Source organism: Bos indicus, chromosome 18 (assembly GCF_029378745.1).
Source record: "Bos indicus isolate NIAB-ARS_2022 breed Sahiwal x Tharparkar chromosome 18, NIAB-ARS_B.indTharparkar_mat_pri_1.0, whole genome shotgun sequence".
NCBI classification, from domain to species: domain Eukaryota; kingdom Metazoa; phylum Chordata; class Mammalia; order Artiodactyla; family Bovidae; genus Bos; species Bos indicus.
The window spans coordinates 11,617,805-11,641,746 of record NC_091777.1 but is presented as its reverse complement, the minus strand read 5'-3'; the positions used below and the strand labels follow the sequence as shown (position 1 = coordinate 11,641,746).

Here is a 23,942-nt window from a genome sequence, read left to right as displayed (position 1 = left end):
ACTGTTGCTTCCTGACCTGCATACAGATTTCTCAAGAGGCAGGTCAGGTGGTCTGGGATTCCCATCTCTTTCAGAATTTTCCAGAGTTTGTGGTGATTCACACAGTCAAAGGCTTTGGCATAGTCAATAAAGCAGAAATAGATGTTTTTCTGGAACTCTCTTGCTTTTCTGATAATCCAACAGATGTTGGCAATTTGATCTCTGGTTCCTCTGCCTTTTCTAAAACCAGCTTGAACATCTGGAAGTTCACAGTTCACATACTGTTGAAAAACCATTCTTAGGCAACACAGAAATGAATAGGCATGGCTCCATGCCAATAAAACTTTATTTACAAAACAGATGGCAGGCAGGGTTTGGCCTTGAAGGTTGTAGTTTGCCTGCCTCTAGCAGAGCCTATCATCTAGATGGGCAGGGGTCTGTGCAGAGGTCCAACAAGGGTCTGTTACACAATGGGATGCTGGGGAGACCATTAAAATTAGGTTCAGAAGTCCACTTGAAGGTATATAAGTATATTCTTGGTATATTATTATTCAAAAACTAAATCAGGCTACCAATTTCAATTTTTAAAAACATATCAGTGTATATATTACCAATGTATATACTCAATGCAGAGGGAAAATAAACTCTATAGAAATCCACCAAAATGTTCAGAGTAGTTATCTCTGAGTGGTGGAATTTAGGTCTTCTTTTTTCTTTTTTCCCTACTGATTCTCCATATTTTTAAATTATCTGGAATAAATAGGTATTAATTTTGTAATGTGGTAAAATTTTTAAAATTTATAAAAATATGGTACATATTTTTATAAAGATATCTAACCAGGTAGTCAGGTATCCAGGAGGAGAAGGGGACGAGAGAGCATGAAATGGCTGGATGGCATCACCAATTCAGTGGGTATGAGTTTGAGTAAACTCCAGGAGACAGTGGAGGCCAAGAAGGCCTAGCGTGCTGCAGTCCATGGGGTCACAAAGAGTTGGACACGACTGAACGACTGAACAACGTGTCTGGCATCCAGGCCAAATGACAAGCATGGCTTTCCCAAAGGAAGAGAGGGTAGGCGGGCAGTTTCCCAGCAGGGAGGGGAAGGCTGGTGGTGCCCATGCACCCCTGCCTGCTTGAGCCCCTCCAGGCAAGTGCCCAGTCTGGGCAACTACAAATCCAACCCCAGTTCTGATTACAGCCTGCTCTCCCATGGTCACATGCCACCCTGCCAAAGGAACAAGCCACAGGTCAGGTACAAAGCTGGACGAGATACAGCAAATATAGGCCACGTCCTTCCCCAGGTTTCACTCTCTCCTCTGTGGCAGACATGACTAACCTCTCCAGCTCCGTTTTCTGCTGAGCACAGAACTGGACCTCAGAATCCTTCTCAACACAATGTTCCAGGTAGCCACTACCACTCAGTAGAAATCAATACTGCCTATGAAGCCTGTTAGCTACTCTAGACCCAGGCGATAGTCTTTCTGTGATAGTCAGCTGGGAACTCGGGCCTGTGTTTCAGCCTTAGCCATCTAGGGCCAATGCCAAGTTCAGATATGTTTAGAAACTAGCTAAGGAATCCTTCTCAGGAACCTCTTCAATATTGTGGCAATGCTGAGAAAAGCAGTACCAACAGTTATGATATCCATTAAATCAGTAACTAAGGGGAACAAAATTCCAGGGTAACCTGTGGATTGTGGTCATATAAGAGAAGACTGTCCAGCTTACCTTTTACTTTTGACACCGTGAATGAGCTGGAAGCCTTGTATTTGCTGTAAAAGGAAGCATTAGGTGAATACAAAACAGAACTGCTTCTAAACATGCACCCTTGTTACTGTACTTAGTTTATTTCCACCTCAATTTCATATCTTCCTACTTGTTTCCCATCACCCTGAAAGCCCTTAGGACATTCCAGAGCAAGGTCTAGACTGAGAACATTCTAGAACAGGGCTCATTAACCTTCTTTGTGCCAAGGATCCCTCTAGAGGCCTGGTAAAGCCTTTGGACGCCCCCTCAGAACAATGCTTTTTAAATGCATATGATACATTTAAAAGATTAAAAGGAAGTCATGTATTATTAATATCATTATCAAAGTATGAAAACAAATTTGCGTTAGCCTAATGGCTAACAGACGGGGAGGAGGCAGAGCTGGGTCCGTTTGACCCCAGAGCCTGCAGTGGGTTCCACCATCTCCTGGTCACCTTATGCCTCAGGTGCCATGGACAGATGAAGACATGGCCTCCTGCTGGTCTCCATGCCCCCTCCAACCCCCAAAAGTCAGGACGGCAAGGATGGTCTGCCTTGTGACCCATCCACATACCTTATGTGAAAAGCACCTTGCAAACACAAGTAGGTATTTTTAAAAAATGAAAAGCTTCATTCTCGGGGGTAGGGGGGTATGTAGGGAATGCCAGTGAACAATTAGCCTGAAAACTCAAAGATACTATCAGTCATTACTGAGGTGTCGGAAAAGGTCTCAGTGACAAGCAAGGGAGAAAAAGCAGGATTCAGAACTCACGTCAGACTGCAAGACTATACACTTTCGAAGGTTGTGTACCGAGACTATCTCGAGCAAGTGGGAAAGAAGGGGTCAATATTTCCTTATTTGTTTTTCTATATCTTAATGGCTATATGTACATTTCATAATTAAGAGCAGTATTAACTTTCAAATATGGAATAAACTTTCCTCAAAGCTACAAAAACAAGCAAACATACAAACAAGAAGCTCAACACATTAGACACACACACAGAAACCCAGTGGAATAAAATATGCTAAACAGCTTATAGGGGTGATTTCTGAGTTATAGCATTGTCATCTGTATTATTTCCCACTTCTTTATATGGTCCAGAACTTCCCAAGGTTTCAACAATACTCTCACAATCAGAAAAGAAGTTTTCAGGAGCCCTGATCACAGAATATTTACCTCAGAGACTGCACGCCGTTTCTCTCTGACTTGACAAAAAAGGGAACCTTCCCGTTCCTAGTGACGTCCACCAAGCCTCCCCTGTCGTCCAGGATCCCATAGTGAATGGCGGCCCGGCAGATGCTGGACGCCTGCAGGGCGGGGCCGGAATGTAAGTACATCTGAATTCACCTTTGTCAGCAATCATTTCCAGGAACACACAAGATGTTTGTCCTCAACCCACAAAAAGCCAAAAAGCCGGGCCAAGGCTCACCCCACTGCTGACTCCGACCTCGCTCTATAACACGTCTTTGTTTCTGGGGTTGCTTATCTTTAAGAACTCATCTGTGTTGCTTTACAAACTAAGAACAGTGACAAACAGCCCTTTCTCCCCCTCCAGTGGAGCATATTAACGCTGGGGCTAACATAGAGACTGATCGGCTCAGGGGTCAGCCCCCATTTCCGAAAGTGGCTTCGCAAATCTGTGACCCCAGAAATAGGCATGGATCAGCTATGCCTATTAGCCTTAGCTAAGAGGGAGGTTTGACTACTGAGCAAAAAGAAAATCTGTTCACCTGAAAACCAGCCACCTGCTTTTAACACAGAGACAGGAGACCACGCCAGCCATTTAAAGAAGCTCTGGCCATACTTACGCTTTCATAAAAGAGAGTCCCAAAGATCTTTGCTCCACTGTGCAGGCAGCCTGCGGGGCACTGGTACCTGATGGGAAAGAAAGAAGATGATTTTCATAAGTTGAATAAAATACGTTGATAAAACCTCGCCATGAATTTATTGTTTTTGTTCCCCTTCAATAGCTATTATTACATATAGAAAAGTGTCAGTGATCTAGCATACACTGTTTGGGAGCAAGTCACAATTTACCCAGGCTGAAGTGTATAGACACATGGACACAATTACAGATTCAACTTGGCCTCTTTAAAGACCATTTTCATGTGCTTCAGATTCAAGTCAAATAGATGGACGTTTCCATGAACAGATGGACAAATGGCTTGTCCAGAAGAAAGACAAGTGGCTTCAAAGGCACCAAAAAAGTCCTCAGATACCAATCATCAAAGATGTGCAGACTAAAAGTTCCAGGTGTCAAACTACAAGGGTGTTGTAATAGAATAAAATTCATTGATGGTGACCATGCTCACAAACAAATATCAATTAATCTTTCCAGAAAGCCTTAACAATTCATGTCTCTTAAACCATAAACCCTGCAAACTGGGAGGAAACATTTGCAAATGAAGTGACCCACGAGCGATTAATTTCCAAAATATATAAATTCATACAGCTTAATATAAAAAAAAGAACAAATAATCCAATCAGAAAGCCCCCTAAATGAGCAGAAGATCTAAATAGACATTTCTCCAAAGAAGACAGCCAGATGGCCAACAGGGACATGAAAAGATCCTCAATGTTGCTAATAGAAAAAATGTACATTAAAACCACAGTGAAGTACCACCCATCACTAAAAAGTTTACAAATAACAAATGCTGTAGAGGTGTGGAGAAAAGGGAAGCCTCCTACACTCTTGGTGGGAATGCAAGTTGGTGCAGCCACTATGGAGAATAGGATGGCGGTTCCCTAAAAAACTAAAAACAGAACCACCGAGTGATCCAGCAATCCCATTCCTGGGCATATATCCCGAAAAGATGAAAAATTCTAATTCGAAAAGATACAGGTACCCCAATGGTCATGCCAGCAATAGTCACAATATCCGCATGGAAGTAAACTAAGGGTCCATCAACAGATAGATGGATAAAAAAGATGGTACGTATATACCATGGAATATTACTCAGCCATAAAACTAAAATAATTCCATTTGCAGCAACATGGGTGGATCTAGAGATTACCATTCTAAGTGAAGTCAGAGAAAGACAAATACACGCTATCATTTATGTGTGGAATCTAAAAAAAGATACAAATGAACTTATTTATAAAACAGAAACAGACTCACAGACGTAGAAAATTTAGGAATACAAAAGGGGGAAATTGGGGAAGGGATAAACTATGACTTTGGGATTAATATATACACACTACTGTATATAAAATAGATAACCAACAAAGACCTACTGTATATTGTATATAGGGACTATATGCAGTATCTTATAATAACCTATAATGGAAAAGAATCTGAAAAGAATATATATATTTGTATAACTGAATCACTTTGCTACATACCTGAAACTAACACAACACTGTAAATTAACTATGCTTCAATTTAAAAAAATTTAAAAATTTATATCCCTTGATTCTTGACTCTCCCAAGAAAAAAGTCAGAAAGTCAGACCTCCATGTTATTCCAACCATTTATAACTGGGGAAAACTGGAAGTAAGTCAGCAGGTGTCAAAGGAATAGCCAAATGTATTTCTGTGTGGCCAAATGTCAGCGTATTATACGGCCACTAGAAATGAAGTTTTTGAGGAATAGTTATTGACTTTGGAAATCTTAAGTGAAACCAGTAACATACAAAATTGTACAATAGGAAAGGCCTAATCAGAGCACAGAACAAAGGTTGGAAGGAATGACATCAAATTATTACTGATACTAACGAGATTCTTTTTTATTTATACTTGTTTTGGTGGTTGTTTCCTGCCAAAGGCGAGTGGAGCGTTCTCCTGACAAACCTGACTCCACGTCCCCATGGTGTAAAACAGGACCCTCTCTTTCAGGTGACACAATACACCTTCTCTTTTGAGCATGTGCTTTTTTTTTTTTAATATAAATTTATTTAATTGGAGGCTAATTACTTTACAATATTGTATTGGTTTTGCCATACATCAACCTAGATAGCATACTGAAAAGCAGAGACATTACTTTGCCAACAAAGGTCCGTCTAGTCAAGGCTATGGTTTTTCCTGTGGTCATGTATGGATGTGAGAGTTGGACTGTGAAGAAGGCTGAGCGCTGAAGAATTGATGCTTTTGAACTGTGGTGTTGGAGAAGACTCTTGAGAGTCCCTTGGACTGCAAGGAGATCCAACCAGTCCATTCTGAAGGAGATCAGCCCTGGGATTTCTTTGGAAGGAATGATGCTAAAGCTGAAACTCCAGTACTTTGGCCACCTCACGTGAAGAATTGACTCACTGGAAAAGTCTCTGATGCTTGGAAGGACTGGGGGCAGGAGGAGAAGGGGACGACAGAGGATGAGATGGCTGGATGGCATCACTGACTCGATGGACGTGAGTCTGAGTGAACTCCAGGAGTTGGTGATGGACAGAGAGGCCTGGTGTGCTGCGATTCATGGGGTTGCAAAGAGTCGGACACGACTGAGCGACTGAACTGAACTGAACATGAATCTGCCACGGGTGTACACATGTTCCCCATCCTGAACCCCCCTCCTACCTCCCTCCCCGTACCATCCCTCTGGGTCATCCCAGTGCACCAGTCCCAAGCGTCCTGTATCCTGCATCGAACCTGGACTGGCAATTCGTTTCATATATGATATTATACCTGTCTCAATGCCATTCTCCCAAATCATCCCACCCTCTCCCTCTCCCACAGAGTCCAAAAGAGTGTTCTATACATCTGTGTCTCTTTGGCTATCTCGCATACAGGGTTATCGTTACCATCTTTCTAAATTCCGTATACATGCGTTAGTATACTGTATTGGTGTTTTTCTTTCTGGCTTACTTCACTCTGTATAATAGGCTCCAGTTTCAACCACCTCATTAGAACTGATTCAAATGTATTCTTTTTACTGGCTGAGTAATACTCCACTGTGTATATGTACCACAGCTTTCTTATCCATTCATCTGCTGATGGACATCTAGGTTGCTTCCATGTCCTGGCTATTATAAACAGTGCTGCGATGAATATTGGGGTACATGTGTCTCTTTCAATTCTGCATTCCTATACACTAATAATGAGAAAATAGAGAAATTAAGGAAACAATTCCATTCACCATTGCAACGAAAATAATTAAATACTTAGGAATATATCTACCTAAAGAAACTAAAGACCTATATATTGAAAACTATAAAACGCTGGTGAAAGAAATCAAAGAGGACACTAATAGATGGAGAAATATACTATGTTCATGGATCAGAAGAATCAACATAGTGAAAATGAGTATACTACCCAAAGCAATCTATAAATTCAATGCAACCCCTATCAAGCTACCAGCGGTATTTTTCACAGAGCTAGAACAAATAATTTCACGATTTGTACAGAAATACAAAAAACCTCAAATAGCCAAAGCAATCTTGAGAAAGAAGAATGGAACTGGAGGAATCAACCTGCCTGATTTCAGGCTCTACTACAAAGCCACAGTCATCAAGACAGTATGGTACTGGTACAAAGACAGAAATATAGATCAATAGAACAAAATAGAAAGCCCAGAGATAAATCCACGCACCTATGGACACCTTATCTTTGACAAAGGAGGCAAGAATATACAATGGAGAAAAGACAATGTATTAAACAAGTGGTGTTGGGAAAACTGGTCAACCACTTGTAAAAGAATGAAACTAGAACACTTTCTAACACCAAACACAAAAATAAACTCAAAATGGATTAAAGATCTAAACGTAAGACCAGAAACTATAAAACTCCTAGAGGAGAACATAGGCAAAACACTATCTGACATAAATCACAGCAGGATCCTCTATGACCCACCTCCCAGAATATTGGAAATAAAAGCAAAAATAAACAAACGGGACCTAATTAAACTTAAAAGCTTCTGCACAATGAAGGAAACTATAAGCAAGGTGAAAAGACAGCCTTCAGAATGGGAGAAAATAATAGCAAATGAAGCAACTGACAAACAACTAATCTCAAAAATATACAAGCAACTCCTGCAGCTCAATTCCAGAAAAATAAACAACCCAGTCAAAAAATGGGCCAAAGAACTAAACAGACATTTCTCCAAAGAAGACATACAGATGGCTAACAAACACATGAAAAGATGCTCAACATCACTCATTATCAGAGAAATGCAAATAAAAACCACAATGAAGTACCATTTCACGCCAGTCAGAATGGCTGCGACCCAAAAGTCTACAAGCAATAAATGCTGGAGAGGGTGTAGAGAAAACGGAACCCTCTTACACTGTTGGTGGGAATGCAAACTAGTACAGCCACTATGGAGAACAGTGTGGAGATTCCTTAAAAAACTGGAAATAGAACTGTGTTATGACCCAGCAATCCCACTACTGGGCACACACAATGAGCATGTGCTTTAAATAATACGATTCAGCTTTAGATGAACAGACGCCAGGACCTATAGGAAGAAGAGCAAGGGCCCCTCCACCAATGACACGGTTTTCCTGCCGTGAACCTGAGGGTCTGCACATGGCCACTGCACCTGTTGGCCATTCGCTGCCAGAAGGAGCAGCTCAGTGGCTATGTTGCCAAAACCAAGCTTCTTCTTGGCAGATGTTTTTCAACATCCGAAATGGATGATACTAAGTGACTCCATTGGCTAGATTAATTCGTTCCACTCTGGGGGAGATGCTGGCTGCTCCTCGTCTGGTGGGGCCCTGGGGAAGCAGGCTGCCTGGGACTCCGCAGCAGCCGTGCTGGACCCGGCCATGGCCACACCTGCCCTGACGCTGCCGCAGCCCAGAGCTCCAGGTCAATCTGGGACCCCTTCATGCAGAGGGTGGAAAGGAGCACCCACCTGCACCAAAACATTGTTCAGGATCTCCCTGTCTACAGCACACCTGGCATTTCCACAGCAGATCAGCCGACAGGTCACGAAGGGACCCCTGACCCAGAGCAGGTGTATCTAAGGGCTGCAGGTGGTAGGAGAGGGAGGGGCCAGCCCTTACTTACCTGTTGCACGTGGACCCTTTACACTTGTCCTTCATCTTGGTGTCACACTTGACGACTTGGGCTAGGAGAGAAATGCAGAAACACTTGTCACGGCAAGAAACGGGAAGATGAGTCTGAGTTAGCAGATCCCATCCCCACCCTGAGGAACTTTCTGGAATATCCTGGAAGCCTCATCATAATGAGAGCAGCAGCGTCACCCACTGGCTGCAGGCGCAGGGTGGAGGTTTGCATCCCGGCTCCTTTTTCTAGTAGCACTATCACCTCGGACACTTACTTCCCCTCTCTGAGGTTCAAATCCCACTTATTACTGGGGATGGGTACAGTATCCACCTCCAGGGGTTTCTCTGAGCCTTGAAGAGAAAGTGAACCAACCCTGGAAGGCAGCCTGGTACACTGAGCTCCCCTCAGCCTCACAGGGCCCTGGAGGGCGAGCCTTGTGCAGCCCAGGAAGCGGGGACCCAGCCATTCTCCCCAGTGTCATCTCCCCTACAGCCAAGAGGACTTTGCCAAGTTTTCATTTTGGTTTATAGGGACATATCAGAATCTTGGAGTAGTATTATAGTTTGACAGAAAGACACGTATTACTTTGTAATTTTACATTATGGAAAAATAAAATAATAATGAAAGAGTTTGGAACCTCTGGACAGACAAGGACATCAGGGTATTTCCTGGTCACAGAGAGCTATGGGCTGACTGAACAGGCGGGAAGCCCAGGGGAGAGATAACTGAAGGCCCACGAGAACACCGGCTGGGTGCCGGTGGCGGGAGGGCAACTGACAAAATAGCCAAGGCTTTCTGAGAAAGATGGGCGTGAGCCGGCCCCCTGCTCAGAGCCGAGTCCAGTTGTGTGCTGTGTGATGGTGTGGAGGGAAAACAGAGACACTGGCGGGCAGAGGAGCCATACCTAGTGCCGTGTCTGTAAGAAAATGCTCTCTAGAGCCCCCAAACTTCAGTAAACGTGCCGCATACACAGGTGACCCGGGCCGGGGAGGGAGGAATCAGAGCCGAGCAAGGAAAGGCAGAGAGAAGCGAGCCCCAGGAGGGGAAGGGTCTTGGGAGACCAGAGGTGAGCGTGAGAACAGGGCATCTGGGGACCTCCGAAAGTCTCTGGGGAAACAGCCAACTTCCCACCTTAACGGAGCTGTTGGAGGCAACGCTGAGGACCTCACAGTACAGCTGACACGGGGGTACCCATGTGACTGTAAAGAGTCCTCACAGCAACCTGACTGAGCTGCAGCCGCTCCGGCAAGGAGATGGGTGAGGAGGGACAGATGAGAACATGCAGCCCAGGTCTAGAATTCATAGCCTAGCTCCTTAGTGACTGCTTCTGTTCTTCTCTGTCAAGAACACAATGCCTCTCCTAAAATACGGACACGGGAAATGCACACACCCGTGTCTCTAAACTAAAACAGTGCTAACAAGAGGCATCAGGGCTCCTACTTTACAGATGAGCACGTGGAGTGTCAAAGAGGCAGGTCCGAGTCACAGGACCCGTGTGCGTGGCGGCCCCGGGAGCTGGGCCCCACGCTGCCTGTTCACTCATCCTTTGGGAGGTGGGCACCCCAACTGGAACCCAATCTCAGCCCCGGTCCTCTCTGAAAGGACAAGAGCAGGTCTAACCTTAAAATAATTGCATGGGGCGGGGAGGGGGGAAGGCTACCCAAACACAGCTCCTGTAATGCTTCTTTTGAAATGACTTTAAAATATCACTTTTTAGAAACATGTTTGGGTGGTGCTTTTGCAAGCTTCACCCCACCCTGGTCCCTGCTGTTTGTCGACTTGAAGACCTCTCAACCCCCTGGCTCCCCTACTCCGTCCACCCCAGAGAAAACTGGCCCCTCCAGAGGCGGCCGGCAGGGCAGAGCCCCACTCACTCATGTAGTTCACAGGAGAGTCTTTCTTGGGCTTCTTGGGTTTGATCACCCTCGGGGTGACCCAGACGTGCTTCTCATCTGGAATAGGGGCCGCTTCCACCTCGTTCATGTCGTCCGTTTCAGTTTCCTGGCCATAAGTCTCTTAATAGTGAAGGGGGAGAGAAAAGCAACATGCTGGGATCCAAATGAAATGCACTTGGGAAGAAGTAAAAAAGCCATCTGGAGATGAAACTAGTTTGAGGTTTGCTTTCACAAAGGGTCATTTCAGCAGCAAAGAGAAAGTCCCACTTCAGGGCCAACTGGCCAGGTGGGATTCTCTCCCCCAAAGGCGACGGATGGCTCTCTGCTCGCTGTGCTTGATTTGGAACCCAAGAGCAGCTGGGCTGACCGGAGGCTAGAAGGCCCCGGCACCCACCCCTGGATGGTCAGAATGACTTCTTGTCACATCTCTGCCTACTCACCACTGCCTACCCAAGGGAGCAGCTTCAGGAAGCTACCTCATCTTCTGACCCCAAACCGCAGCTGTCTCCCCAAGGTCCCTCTGCCCTGGGTTCTCACTGAGGGAGGGGTCCTCCTAGATACATGCCATCGGGGTGCAAGAATACCCGTGTCGATGGTCTTAGACACATTGCCCTTTACCGCCCTCACGTTCTGCTCCCTTCCCCACCCCCGAAGGTCAAGATCACTTAACCTTTCTCTGCGCTGAAGTTCTGAAACCCAGTAACATTGGAACCATCACCTACAAAGAGCCAAAGACCCAACTCTTGGTTAAAAAAACTTAGTTCACTGGCTCCCAATCTTTTCCCCACCCAAATATGGTTATTTCTCCAAACATGATTGCAACCTTCATGTTTCAAAACATTCTAATTCACCAAACAAATTGCATTTATTAAGCATCAGTTCTCATCATGAAAGTCACTGTGATCTGTAATAGGCCACTTGGATACCAAGCCCTACACTCCAGCCAAAGCAAAGCAAAGTACTGCTTGCGTGCCCTTATCAAACATGAGCTGGTGCACATCTGCTGGGGGACTCGCCAAGGATGCCGTGGACCAGAGTTGGAAACCCTTGCCTTCTAAGCTTCTCCAGTGAGAAAAGACAACAGATGTGCTTTGATAAGAAGTTCAAGGAGCAGGTATGGGGCCCTCGCAGGCTTCTTTGTGTCAATGGATTAAGACTCAAGTCCTATCAAATGTCCACCAATTCTGAGCCTTATCTCCATTTCTCCTTAAGGGTGACAACATTTCTTCTCTGAAGGGCAGACCAACTGTTTTGTGTTGACACAAGCCATTCAATTGAAGGGCGACTTCAAGATTTCTTCAAGAGATCTTCTCTGGATGCCTTTTGATAGGATACTCTGCAGGCATTTCACTGGCTGACTCATCACTGTACAACCACCGCCCCAGGGGAACCCTGGGGATGGGACGGGAGGAGGAGGATGGACGGGATTGAAGCCAGAGGAGAACATCAATCCTGAGTCCCAAGTTCATTACCAGAGCTCGTGGGCCTTCATGTCCGGCTCCTGGACAACAGGCTCACCACCACCTGCCTCCCCCACCAGCTGCAAACTCCCTGAGGCAGCAGCCAGCCTGCTTCACACCCACTCTACAACGAGCTCCAGCACACAGCAGTTGCTCAACAAAACTGGCTGCATGAAGGACCGTCAACCCCCTCCAACCCCTGCAATGAATTCTGTCTTTGAACCCTTTGGAGAGGAAAAAAATAGTCCCAGCAAAGTTTAAAGATATTCAGGAAGGGTAATGCAGGAAACATCATCTGTAGCTAAACTCTATAGGCAAAATCTTTACGAAGATGCTGGGTTTGCAAACAGCACTTGGAACCCAGCAGCGGTCTCTGGTCTGTCTTCCCGTCAATGTGGCTATTCAGGCTTGCCCTTCACTGAAAGCCAGAGCTGTCTCTGGAATAAGCTGGGTTTTCTTCCACTGGCCTTTAGGATTTTTATACCTCATAATCGCAGCTTTATTTAGCCGAATATAGTTGGGTAGAGCAGCCTAAAGCATTTGAGGGCTCACTATTTAAGAAAATGGGCAGACAGTCCTCACCCTCGGACACACACATGAAAAGTGGAATGCTTACCCAGAGGATGGGCTGTATTTGAGCACATCCTAATTAAGATCCCCTGAGTGGACCAGCACAGGCCTGGGGAAATTCCGTGCCCAAGTTCACACCAAGGTTACCCTGTGCACCGTCCAGCTCCGGACCAGGGGTCCCAGGGCACCGAGCATTTCTACATCATTCTGCAGACTCCATCTGGTTCTGTAAGTGTGGACAAAGCTCATAGCTAATGTCAAGTTCTCGTGTCATCCTCTCATTGCCCTGGGAGGTGTGAACAGCCCCATTTCACAGATGGGAAAACTGAGGCTTGGAGAGGCTATGTGACCTGCCCAAGCTCACACAGCTGAGAGTCAAGCTCCTTTCCCTGAATCCCACACCCTTCATCGCCACACAGGGCCAGGCTAGAGGGGTGGGAACGCCTCTTATGGTGTATCCTTATCCCTGCTCCATCTCCATTAAGAGGTCAAGGCTTTGCCAGGCACCTCAATAAACGCTTATTAAGTAGCTTATGCAGATAAGCTGCTTTAGAGGAGACTTTCTGCATGGTTAGCTAAGGAAATCAGGATGCCCTCCAAGTGAAGTTGGGTATTTTCCACTAAAAATAAAGAAGCAAGTCCAGGAGGTTTCATTGGGTGGGTTAACCTGTATCTAGGCTGTCTTTGTGTATATTTGTTCTCTGACAAGGCCCCTCTGTGGACTTTGGGGGTGTATTTATTCAGACAACATGCAGAACACACCTGCCAGGTGCCCCTGGAGGCCCTGGCATGAACCAGCGGTTGTAACTACAGGTGATTCAAGTTCATGGAGAGTCTGGGTGCAGTAAGGGCGTGGAGGCAAGTGAGCAGCCTGGCTGTGAAATCAGGGAAGTCTTCCTAGAGGAGGTGTGACACCACAATTGTGTTTTCCAAGAAAAGAAGGCATGTGCCAGGATCCTGAGATGGATGGGGGCCCCAGTAACCCCTAAGGTGAAGAACTCCAGGCCAAGTGACAAGTGAGGTCATACCTCCTCACCTGCTTCTCCAAGAAAGTAACAGGCTGGGTCCATAAAGTGGTGACTATGTGCAGGCTGCTGTCCTAGTAACTTGTACCTTCCTTACCACATCCTCCCAGCAAACCATCTGCAGGAGATGATGGCATTACTCTTACAGATGGGGAAACTGAGGCTCATAGAAGGCAAGCAGTTTGCCTGGCACACCCGGCCCCTCTGCCCGCCCTGCATCGCAACAGCCTGCCTCGTGCACACATGGAGTCCCCCAATAGAAGACCTGAGGGGGCGCCCTCAGGAGTCTGCCCTCCCTCACAGTCCCCTAACCAGCCCTCAGGATCTGAGAGGGGACTTGTCCCTCTGGGCGACCAGATAGCAGCCACAGGACCCGCCTGAATGGGAACTTGGAGCCTGACATGGCTCGAGTGTCGGCCTGCCTTCTCAGCCCTCCTGTTACCCCCAGGGGCTGACACGTCACCCCATGCTCACACAGGAAGACTGAGGCTCAGACTGATGAGGTGACCTGCCGGGGTCCCCCTGCTGGAACGTGCAGGGTTGATAGCCCCCAAGCAGGTGTACTAGACTCTAAAACCCACGCTTGTCCCAGGAATCCAGGTATCGGAGTGGGACTGCGTGGAAATATTTCACTAAGGATGGGCGTGGGGACCCTGTCTCGAAGACGGTGGAGAGGGGGAGCAGGAGGAACTCTACCTAACAAACGCCTGTAGCCCCCTACTGCACGGCGGGCACTGCCAGGACCTGTGCGCCGTGCCATGGCACAGCGGCTTCCTGCCGGGCGCGCCCTTCCCTTCCCTCATCACCAGGCTCAGTCTTCCTCGACAGCTGCCTGCGCAGGAAGCCCTCCCTGACCCGGCCCACGCGGGGGCTTGTGCTACAGCCCCGAGGCACCTGTATCATGCCCTGAAAGGGGCAACGGCCCCGCTGGATGTCAGGTTCCCCGGGGCAGGGCCGGGACTGGTCCCCATAGTTACCCCACCCCATCACCTACCAACATCCTGGCACACAGCAGGCACTCAGGATGGTCACACCAAATGCACTGACTCTCTCATCTGAGTCTGAGATGCGTCACGGACAGATGCATCACCAGGCCCATTCTGCCGCCGGGCAGAGAGACCGAGGGGTTTGAGCAAAGAGCCTCAAACCACTAAGATCCAGAGCCGGAAGTCTCATGTCTGGACTCTGCGTTGAGCCCCTGCTTCCTCCGGAGACTCAGCTCCCCGCACGTAAGTCATAACCCAGGGGACCACATGGACTGGGCCACACTGCCGCACCATCAGACCCTTGCTTCTCCCCTCAGAAGACTCCCCCCAGCCACCGCCCCGCTGCAGTGGGCAGAATCAGCAGGGAATAACTGGCCCAAGAGGGCTGGAATCCACTCTTCACCCTGGAGCCCACTGGGCTGACCCCACGAACCCCCAGCAGGGAAGGGCCGCTGCCTCCTGCCCGTGCCAACCCTCCTGAAAGGCCCCTCTCAACCGTCACAGGACCTGTTGATGCAGCCACGTGAAAAAAACACACCTTAACCGCAGACACACGGTCAGCGCCTCAGCCGGGATGGAGTTGGAGGAAACAGTCCGAAATATGAGGAGCACTTCAGGCATGAAAAATGTGCATTATTTACAGGAGTGGGGTAAATGGAAACGCCCTGTTGCTGGAAAATACACGGCCTGAAAGCTCTAGCTGGGCCTGAGCTGAGGCGGGGGGAACGTAGATGTTTATGATGAGTAAGGGCCGGGTGAGCCACACACGTGGGTTGGTGGGGGTCTGGTGGGGACAAGAACAAGCAGGAGGGGCTCCGATAGCCCACCCGGCCCACAGCTGGCCTGGACCATCCATCACACGGCTGCTTTAAATTCCTCGTTTGTTGTCTGTTTTATACCAAAGTCTGAGCACCAAGAGGGCAGGATGCCTCTGGTCAGTGCCGCCCGTGGGAGACGCCCACTGGGGGATGTCCCAAGGGGAGCTGGGGCTCAACCCTGAGTCTGGAGATGGGGAGGGGAGGAGGGGAGTGTGGGCTGGAGTCTGGAGATGGGGGAGGGGAGCAGAGGCCAAGGGTGGAAGGGACCAATTTCTCCCCCTAGCTGTCCAACATCCCCATTTCACATTGGCAGCTCTATGACTCAGGGGTGGGAGCAGAAGCCCGCTCCCAAGGGCTCTGAAGTGGATTCCTACCTTGGTAACAGAGGTTGTTCTTGCAGCCACCGCGGTACTTGCCTGGGCACTCGGAGCAAGGCTGGCCGGTTTTGTAGGGGGCTTCTCCGATCCAGTTGCCCCTGAGGACAGACCAGAAACACCATCACCGGGCTGCCATGCCAGAGCCCGGGGACCCCTCTTTCTGTTCTAGACCCTCTTGGGGCCCTGACACGGTCAGGGAAGAAGGAAGGTATGAGGGGGACAGGCACTTGCCCTGAGCCCCTCTGTGCACAGCGTCTAGAGAATTACAGAATAATCTAGCCAGGAGCCATGAAGCGTCCTTCCCCTTCTCATCCTTTGTCCTGTGGCCCCCACCTACGCACGCTGCTCCCTCACACAACTCTGAACGCCGGTGGCACTGCCCCCTCCCCCAGCCCCAACACCAACGCCGGGGAAGCTGCTGGGACCCTCCCTTTTAAGCCATTTCTCAAATGAGTGATGGGCAGCCTGTTCCAGGGAGGGCCTCAAGGTTACTGGCTTCTCACTGCATACCAGCCGCTCACTCCATCCTCCAGCACCCTAGGAAGGACATGCTAGAGTTCAGTCCTTTATCAGGAGAGGAAACGGGCTCAGAGATGTTAAGTGACTTGCCCAAAGTCACACAGCAAGTGAGCGTGAGGGCTGGGATTTGACCTCAGCCTGTGCGGTTCAGAGCTTTGACCATACTCTGCTCGTGGGGCTGGGACCAAGGTCCCTCTGGGCATCACAGGCACTGATCTGCCTCCCTCTAAGCTTCCAGGGCAGGAAAACCAGAGGCCGCCCGATGGGATTTCTCCAGAGCCTGGGTAGTGGGTGGTGAGCAGGATCCCACGCCCTTCTAGTGGTGCCTTTGGCAGCACAGGCTGGAGCGGCGAGTGCCTGGGGGCCAGTCTCCGCGATCTGTTCTAGGAACCTCCTTCAGGGTTGCCCCAGTCAACGAGCTATCCTCTCAGGAAACAGATGCAGGGCCCCACTCTTGGGCCAAGGGTAGCCGAGCCATGAGGAGCAGGCTCCGGGGCTAGACCTGGCCCTGCCAGCCAGAACCTCTGCCCCCTTCTCTGTACAGGGTAACCTTGGGGGCTGGTCGTGAGATGAAGGAGGTGGCTGTATGTACGCCTCACGTCGGGGCTGGCCTCTGGTGATGGTGACACAGTCTCTGAGCACTTGCTAAATCAGCAGCCTCATGGGGTGATGGGCTGACGGCTGTCCAAGGTGGCCAGGGAGGGAGGGGTCCCGTTAGTGCTGGCCAAGGGACAAACTGCAGAAAACATACTGTTTGCTCCTGGTCAGCACAAAATAGCGGAATGGAACCACCCAGGGCCACGTGGGTGTCCGGCCGGGGATGGTGGGCAGGGGCTGTCATAATCTGCACCCAGAGAGGGCAAAATAACATCCCCAGCAGGCTGCAGACACTGCTTTGTTGAGCATATCTGCCTCACGTGCAGGCTGGCCAGGACTCACAGAGGGCTTCAGGCTAACCCCCACAAATGGACCATAACCAGGTGGACCCTGGGTACCCCAGCACCTGCCCTGTCACTGGGTGGGGCTCAGTAGGTTCTTCAGACCATTTGGGCCCCCAGATGGGCTCTTCCCCTCCCCCAGCTGAGTCTGCCAGCATATGTAGGCTCCACGTTTCCTCAGTGACAAACCATGCCTGCCACAGGACTGGAGCAGTAACTCTCAGAGTTAGCAGTTGTGGACGTGGGCTGGGTGCCAGGCGTCCTGGGAGCCTGTCTTCCAACCTGGGTGCTATGTTATAGATACATGATGCATGGGCTGAACGTATGTGCACACCCCCCAACTCATATGTTAAAACCCTAACCATCAGGGTAGGTGCATTTGGAGATGAGGCCTCAGAGGAGGTGACTGAAGTTAAATGAGGTCACAAGAGTGGGGACCCTGATCCAATAGGATTAGTGTCCTTATAGGAAGAGACATAGGAAGCTCAACTTCCCCTCCATCTTTCTCCTCAACCCCCTGCACACACTGAGGAAACACCATGTGGAGACATGGAGAGAACGTGGGCATCTGTGAGCTGGGAAGAGAATCCTCACCAGAAACCAGCCCTGCTGGACCCTGATCTGGACTTCTGGCCTCCAGGGCTGTGAGAGAGAAATCTGCTGCTGAAGCCACTTTGTTACAGCAGCCTGTGCTGACTAATACATGTATATACATGTGAAAATTTACCAGCTGTACTTTCAGGATTAGTGTATTACTATACACAGGATATTAATTTTTTTAAGAAAGGGATAGGTGCTAAATAAGGGGGAAGTGGTATTTCTAGTAGGATCTTCTAGTGTTTGGGGTTTTTTAATACACAGTCAAATTGAATGATTCCTCACTCCCCACCTGCCACTCTTCCAGGAGCTCTGACCAGCTTACTGCCCTTCCGTGGGGCTTGGTCCCCCCACTGATGACACAACCCCTAACCTCATCCCTGTGGCTGTGGAGACACTGCCACCACTAGCGTGCCGGATGGTTTACGGAGAGTTTCTATTTTCCTCCCAACCTCAGCGATTCCCCTTCATCCCACCTTCTCACGGCCACTCCTGACCCAACCCAGTAAATGAGGTCATTCCTGCTTCATGCAGTCACTGAGAAAATATGCCTTAAGGGCCCCTGCATGCAGGGCCCAGTGCTAGGATGGCAGCCAGCCCCACGGCCAGTGCGCAAACCACAGGCTGTAAACTGGGTGAGCTGCTCTCCGAGAATCAGCACATAGTTGTCTCATGAGCAACAGAGGCGAATGAGTAAAGGGATAAGAGACACACTGATGACATCAGGACGCCGTGAAGACGAAGAGGGGCTGTGACCACAAAGCCTGACGAGGCCCCTTCTGGGAGGGGAAATATAAAGACACAAAATACCTATTTACCAGAGTGCTCTTTGCTGCATATTTTCAGAAAAAAAGAATCTTTACGGTGGACTCCACTAGTTGCCCAGCCAACAGCTATTCCTGCTTCCGACTTATTCAAGTAGTCCCAGAGGACGATTTGCCAAGCCAACCGGGACAAGTTCATTGGTCAAAGCCAACTGGGGCAGTCTTGTTCCCCCTTGTCCATGAGTAGCCCGGTTCTGGCAGATGACTTAAGGAGAAAGTGGGCCAGGCAAGAGAAAAGCTGAAGGAGAGAACTCTTTTCTACCATTCTCTTCCCTTCTGTTTGGGAAGACTTGGTGCCTGATGTTTTGCAGCCTTCTTATGACCATGAGGAGAGGATAGTACTGTAAGAAGACAGAACGTTCTCATTGATACTGCTGGGCTACTAAGCTAACCTCGACACACTAATATCTGAATGCCTTGTTATGTGAAGTAATGAAGAGATTTTACCACTTAAGCCAGTTCTAGTTGGGTCTTCCACTGCAAGCAAACACACCCCAACCCATAAAACCATGTCACTTGTTCTTACTTTGGAAAATAATTGCAGACGAGGTAGACCGCATTCTCCCAAACATCTCCCCAGACATTCATCCTCGGGCAGGTGTTCACGGCACAGCCGATCCTGTTGGTTGTGGCCCAAACTATCTGAAAAGATGACATCCATACATCAAAGTTTAAGGGGAAAATGGCCAGGGTGACATAATCTGGCCTGAATCCGTAAGGTGCCCACAGTAAATGGGTGTGTGGTAAAGGGGTGAGGCCCAAATTCTTCCCCTCGCCCATGAATGATCCAGACATTTGTTTAAATCAAAAACAGAAAAGTGAACAAAACAAAACAAGGAAAATGCCCCAGCAGTGTAAAACTGCCATAGAAGTTTCTAGTGCTCATTCTCAGCTTCCATATTTGTGAACCAGCCACAAACAGCTCAACCCACCAGTTATACTTTGAGTAGGACTGAATTAAAGGGAAAAAACTAAGGCAATGATAGAACAGAGGTCCTCTGATCGGGGGAGAGTCCCACAGCTCTGGGGCTGCCGGGCTGAGGCCACACCTGATCTTCTGGCCTTACCTGGGTATAGTGGGTGCACATGGGCCCGGAGCACCTCTCCGGACACCAAGGGTTGCATTCGTGGGGGTAGGGGTAGGTGTAGTCCTTCACCTCATCATACCAGGACTGCACATGGGAGCCAGGGGAACGAGGCCTGCAGGGACAGAGGGACAGACCAGCTTGTTAAGTTCCGGCCACCACATGCACACAACAGCAGAGACCCCTTCTGGCAGCACCACCACCCACGGTGGAGCTGGGGGGGAGAGGCGGTGGGGGGCGCTCCTTCAGGCCAACAGCCCCACATCCCACCTGGCACCTGTTAGAAGTGCTTAAAACCCGAACTGGCCTCCTTCAGAGTCCAGGAGTATGCCTGGGTGACCCAGACACCACCTGTGTGTATGGGAAACGTGTATCTGGCCCCAGTGAATCCTTTTTTATACTAATAATTACGTATTTTTTATATACATTTGGGGAAATATATGCAGCCCCTGAATCCTGTGTTTCACAGATACTACTGCATAAGAAAAGACCGAAGGGGGGCAAACCTTGCTCCAAGCTCCCATTTGGGATCCTATCACCTGAGCCCTCTCTCGCCCCCGGCACTTAGAAGACCCTCCCCACCTCTTGTTGGTGACCGTTGGCCCTCTCTTCAGCCCCAGGCTGGCACTGGGAAAGAAAATAAGCCAGATGCAAGCCCCGGCTGCTGTCACCAGCAAATGTAGACAAAGTGGTTTCAATAAGCAGAACAGATGCAGGGGGAACTGGGCACTTCTGAGGGCACCGTGGGGAGCAGGGCAGTCAGCGGTCTTGTAATGATTACCGTCAGGACTCAGGTAATGGTGGCGTCAGTGCCCTGGCCAGGGAAAGTGCCTCTCTGCTTGGGGCCAGCTCGGAGAAGGACACACAGAGAGCGACAGAGCTCCAGGGCCACAGGGTACCCACCACCCCATCTATCCATGTCCCACAAGCTTGCTGCCAGGCTGGGCCAGTTTTAGAAAGAAAACATTCAGCTGCTGAGGGGCTTTCAGATGAGGGGCTCCGCTGGAAAGTGAGTCAGCAATATTGATACAGAAAGGGAACAGCCTTTTTGCCATGGACCCATCAATCCTACTCCTTGGAGTTTTCCTAATGAAATCATTCAAATGAGCAAAAAGGGAAAAAGAAAAAAACAAAACCCAACTACGAGAATGGAATGCCTAAATTCTGGTCTGTCAACCTGATGGCTCACAGGCAGCCTTTAAAATGTGATAACCGTGACAAGTATGTACTAAAAAACTGATGTTGTATGAGAAGGAAAAAAAATCAATAGCTGTCCTGGCCACAGTTACAACTATGCGAAAATATGTCGGCCAGATGCAGCCCAGGAGCCCAGAAACACAGAAAGAGCTGACCAGGTCAGCGGGCCCATGGGTTGGGTTCCTCTTAGACATTTTCTGGTGATGCTGTCATAAGACTGACTGGATAAAAAGCAGAAAACAACACCGGGTTGCTATGCCTCCACGAAGTCAAGCCTCTAGCCCCGTGATGACCCCTTGCCCAGGTCCTGCCCAGAACAACCCTGGCTAAAGGAGAGTGCAGGGGCTTGGGGTCCCGTTAAAATCCAAGCTCACAAACTGGATATGGTAGGTCTGAAGGCCAGCAAACCTCGCCCTGTGTTTTCAGGGGCTCTGTCCAATCCATATCGATTTTTCAATGAATGGGGCAAAGTGGAAGCAGACCCTGGAACCCTAGCGACTCCTGGGCCTCTACTCAGAGAGCTCGTGTGCCTTGCACATGGCCAGCGAGTCTTAATCTGTCAGAAGACATCTTCCCCGCTTCCTCTAAGGAAACCGGCCCAGTTGACCTGGGCGAAGGTCGGTGGGTGACATTTAACAGATGCTCAGAGGTCCGGCAGTGTGAGTGAGACCCCAGGTCACAAGTAGGGGGCCACGGCGGCTCTCACCTGCCCCAGTGCACGGCCAGGTTCTGCCCGATGGACACCAGCAGGCTGGTGGGCCCATGCTCCCAGATGCATTCCCGGGCCCAGGCCACCGCCGACTTCTCCAGCTCTTCATCCCAGGTCTGCAGGGGATGAGAAACGGGCACCAGGAGGTAGGGTCAGGAGTGTGTGGAAGAACTCAAACTGCACAGATGCCCCCAGCTCGGGCCCCAGGACGACCCTAAGGAGCAGGCTCAGCTTCTGCGATACTGGACTCAAGGACTCCTAGAGCATTTCAATGGTCTCTGGTCAGCAAAGAACCTGGAGGAGCCTGGATGCTCAGAGCTCCTGCTCATCCTGTAACTTGTTGGGAACCCTGGCAAGTCCCTCCTCTCAGCCTCAGTTTCCTCATATGTGAAACGGGAGAATGAATAACCTGGAGATGTATGGTGGTCATGGCTGTACAATGGTGTGAAGGTACCTGATGCCACTGAACAGTGCATTGCAAACTGGTTGAAATGGTAAGTTTTATATTATGTATATTTTACCATTTTATATATACATATATATTTCTTTATACACACACATGCTAAATTGCTTCAGTTATGTCCAACTCTTTGTGACCCTATGGGCTATAGCCCGCCAGGCTCCTCTGTCCATGGGGATTTTCCAGGCAAGAATAATGGAATGGGTTGCCATGTCCTCCTCCGGGAGATCTTCCTGATCCAGGGATCAAACTCACATCTCTTATATCTCCTGCACTGACAGGCAGGTTCTTTACCGCCAGTGCCGCCTGGGAAGCCTATATATAACCCTATATATATACACACGTACATATACACACATATATATAGTTTTTTTTTTCTAAGTAGCAAGAAATGCCTTCAACTCACCCAGTCCTGCTCCCCTCCGGCAAAGCCCACCCTGCCACCTGCAGGACAAAGAATCTGCCACCGGCTCCCCTCCCAGCCAGCACAGGGCCCATACATAACTCCCCAGAAGAGAAAATGGTAAACCAAGTGAGGGAGACCACTTCTCTCTTTCGAGAATCTGATGCCCAGCGCCCTCAGGCTGTGAGCCAGCGGCTGCCCCGCCCCCTCCCAGAGTCACCAGGCAGGCAGGAGGCCCAGCCCCTCGCACAATAGATGCTCACTGACAGCCTGTATGGGGAGGGCCCTGGGACGTTCCAGGAGACTGGTTCACCAACCACGGGACCCCAGCATGGAGCCACCCCTTGCCCCCATCTCCAGTCCTGCGTCTCCTTCTGGCCAAGATAACTGCACTCCTCAACATCCAGGGGCAAGTCCTAAACCCAGACAGGCTGGCTCCAGAGCCTGTCTACTCGTAAAACCTCAAAACAGGGTGTCTTAACTCCATGGGGTTTTATAGTCCACCTCTTGGGATGAGCCTGTTTCAGAGGGCTGTGGCTCAAAGCCCCAGGAAGCGGGGCTGAGCAGGAAGCCATGGATTTGAGACACTCTCTTCCAGTCAGTGCCACCTGTTGTTGGGTAGATGCACGTTGGCAGGCGAGGATCCTGGCAGGGGGCAGGAGGAGCCTAAAAAGAAACCTACCCTAATTCTCTCCATCTTTAAACCTAAAGAGCTCTGCATGGCTGCCCTGCACACTAACATTTTGAAAGGGTGCCCACTCTGCCTCCTAAAATTAGCACAGCCCCTTCAGAACAAACCCCTGGACTATTTTCTTGAGGGGAAAAAAAGAAATGGTTTCATAAGGAGTCCCCAGGGGACAGCCTTTCTCAGGCTCTTCCCAGGCGGGCATCCACTCATCCCTGGTGACGGGCCACCTCATCAGGCACAGCAATGCCTAGGGGCCCACAGCCACACTGGCAGGTGCCCGACCGTGAGGGTGACCAAGGTCAGAGCATGATCAACACAGAGAGCTGCAACTGAGTCCAGAGGAAGGAGAGGGGCCAGGGCCTGGGCTGCACGGAGCTGGATACGGGAGTGACAGGGTGCAGATGCCTGGGGTGCAGAGGGGGGCTGTATGCACAGCACCCTGAGACCTCTCTGGCCACAGAGGAGGAAGGGAAACAAGCTAACCAGACAGACCAGGGCTCCTGACAGGAGGCCTCGGGTGCCAGGCAAGAAGCACAGAGGGCCCTCGAGGCTCCTGCCAGGAGAAAGGCTGGAAGAATAAAGATTGAGGAATTACAACATGATGCCAGGATTCAGAGGGCAAGATGGGAGCCCCTCCAGGGCTGAGGCTGCCCCGCTAATCAAGGCGAGAACAGTATGGGCAGGGAAGATGAAAACAGGTGGAGAAAGAGCCCCAGGTACCTAGAGGGGC

General features: G+C 49.5%; 1 protein-coding gene across 1 annotated transcript in view; it reads right to left on the bottom strand.

The window, feature by feature from the left end:
* The window catches only part of CRISPLD2 (cysteine rich secretory protein LCCL domain containing 2), a 66,626-nt gene that overhangs the window by 25,033 nt on the left and 17,651 nt on the right, over positions 1 to 23,942 (bottom strand). The window contains exons 3-11 of the mRNA XM_019979361.2: positions 21,659 to 21,777; positions 19,738 to 19,870; positions 19,197 to 19,312; positions 15,790 to 15,890; positions 10,536 to 10,676; positions 8,662 to 8,722; positions 3,534 to 3,600; positions 2,902 to 3,032; positions 1,706 to 1,749 (exon numbers count right to left, since the gene is read on the bottom strand). Coding sequence (XP_019834920.1) covers positions 1,706 to 1,749; positions 2,902 to 3,032; positions 3,534 to 3,600; positions 8,662 to 8,722; positions 10,536 to 10,676; positions 15,790 to 15,890; positions 19,197 to 19,312; positions 19,738 to 19,870; positions 21,659 to 21,777 — 913 coding nt within the window. The remainder of the gene's footprint in view (positions 1 to 1,705; positions 1,750 to 2,901; positions 3,033 to 3,533; positions 3,601 to 8,661; positions 8,723 to 10,535; positions 10,677 to 15,789; positions 15,891 to 19,196; positions 19,313 to 19,737; positions 19,871 to 21,658; positions 21,778 to 23,942) is intronic.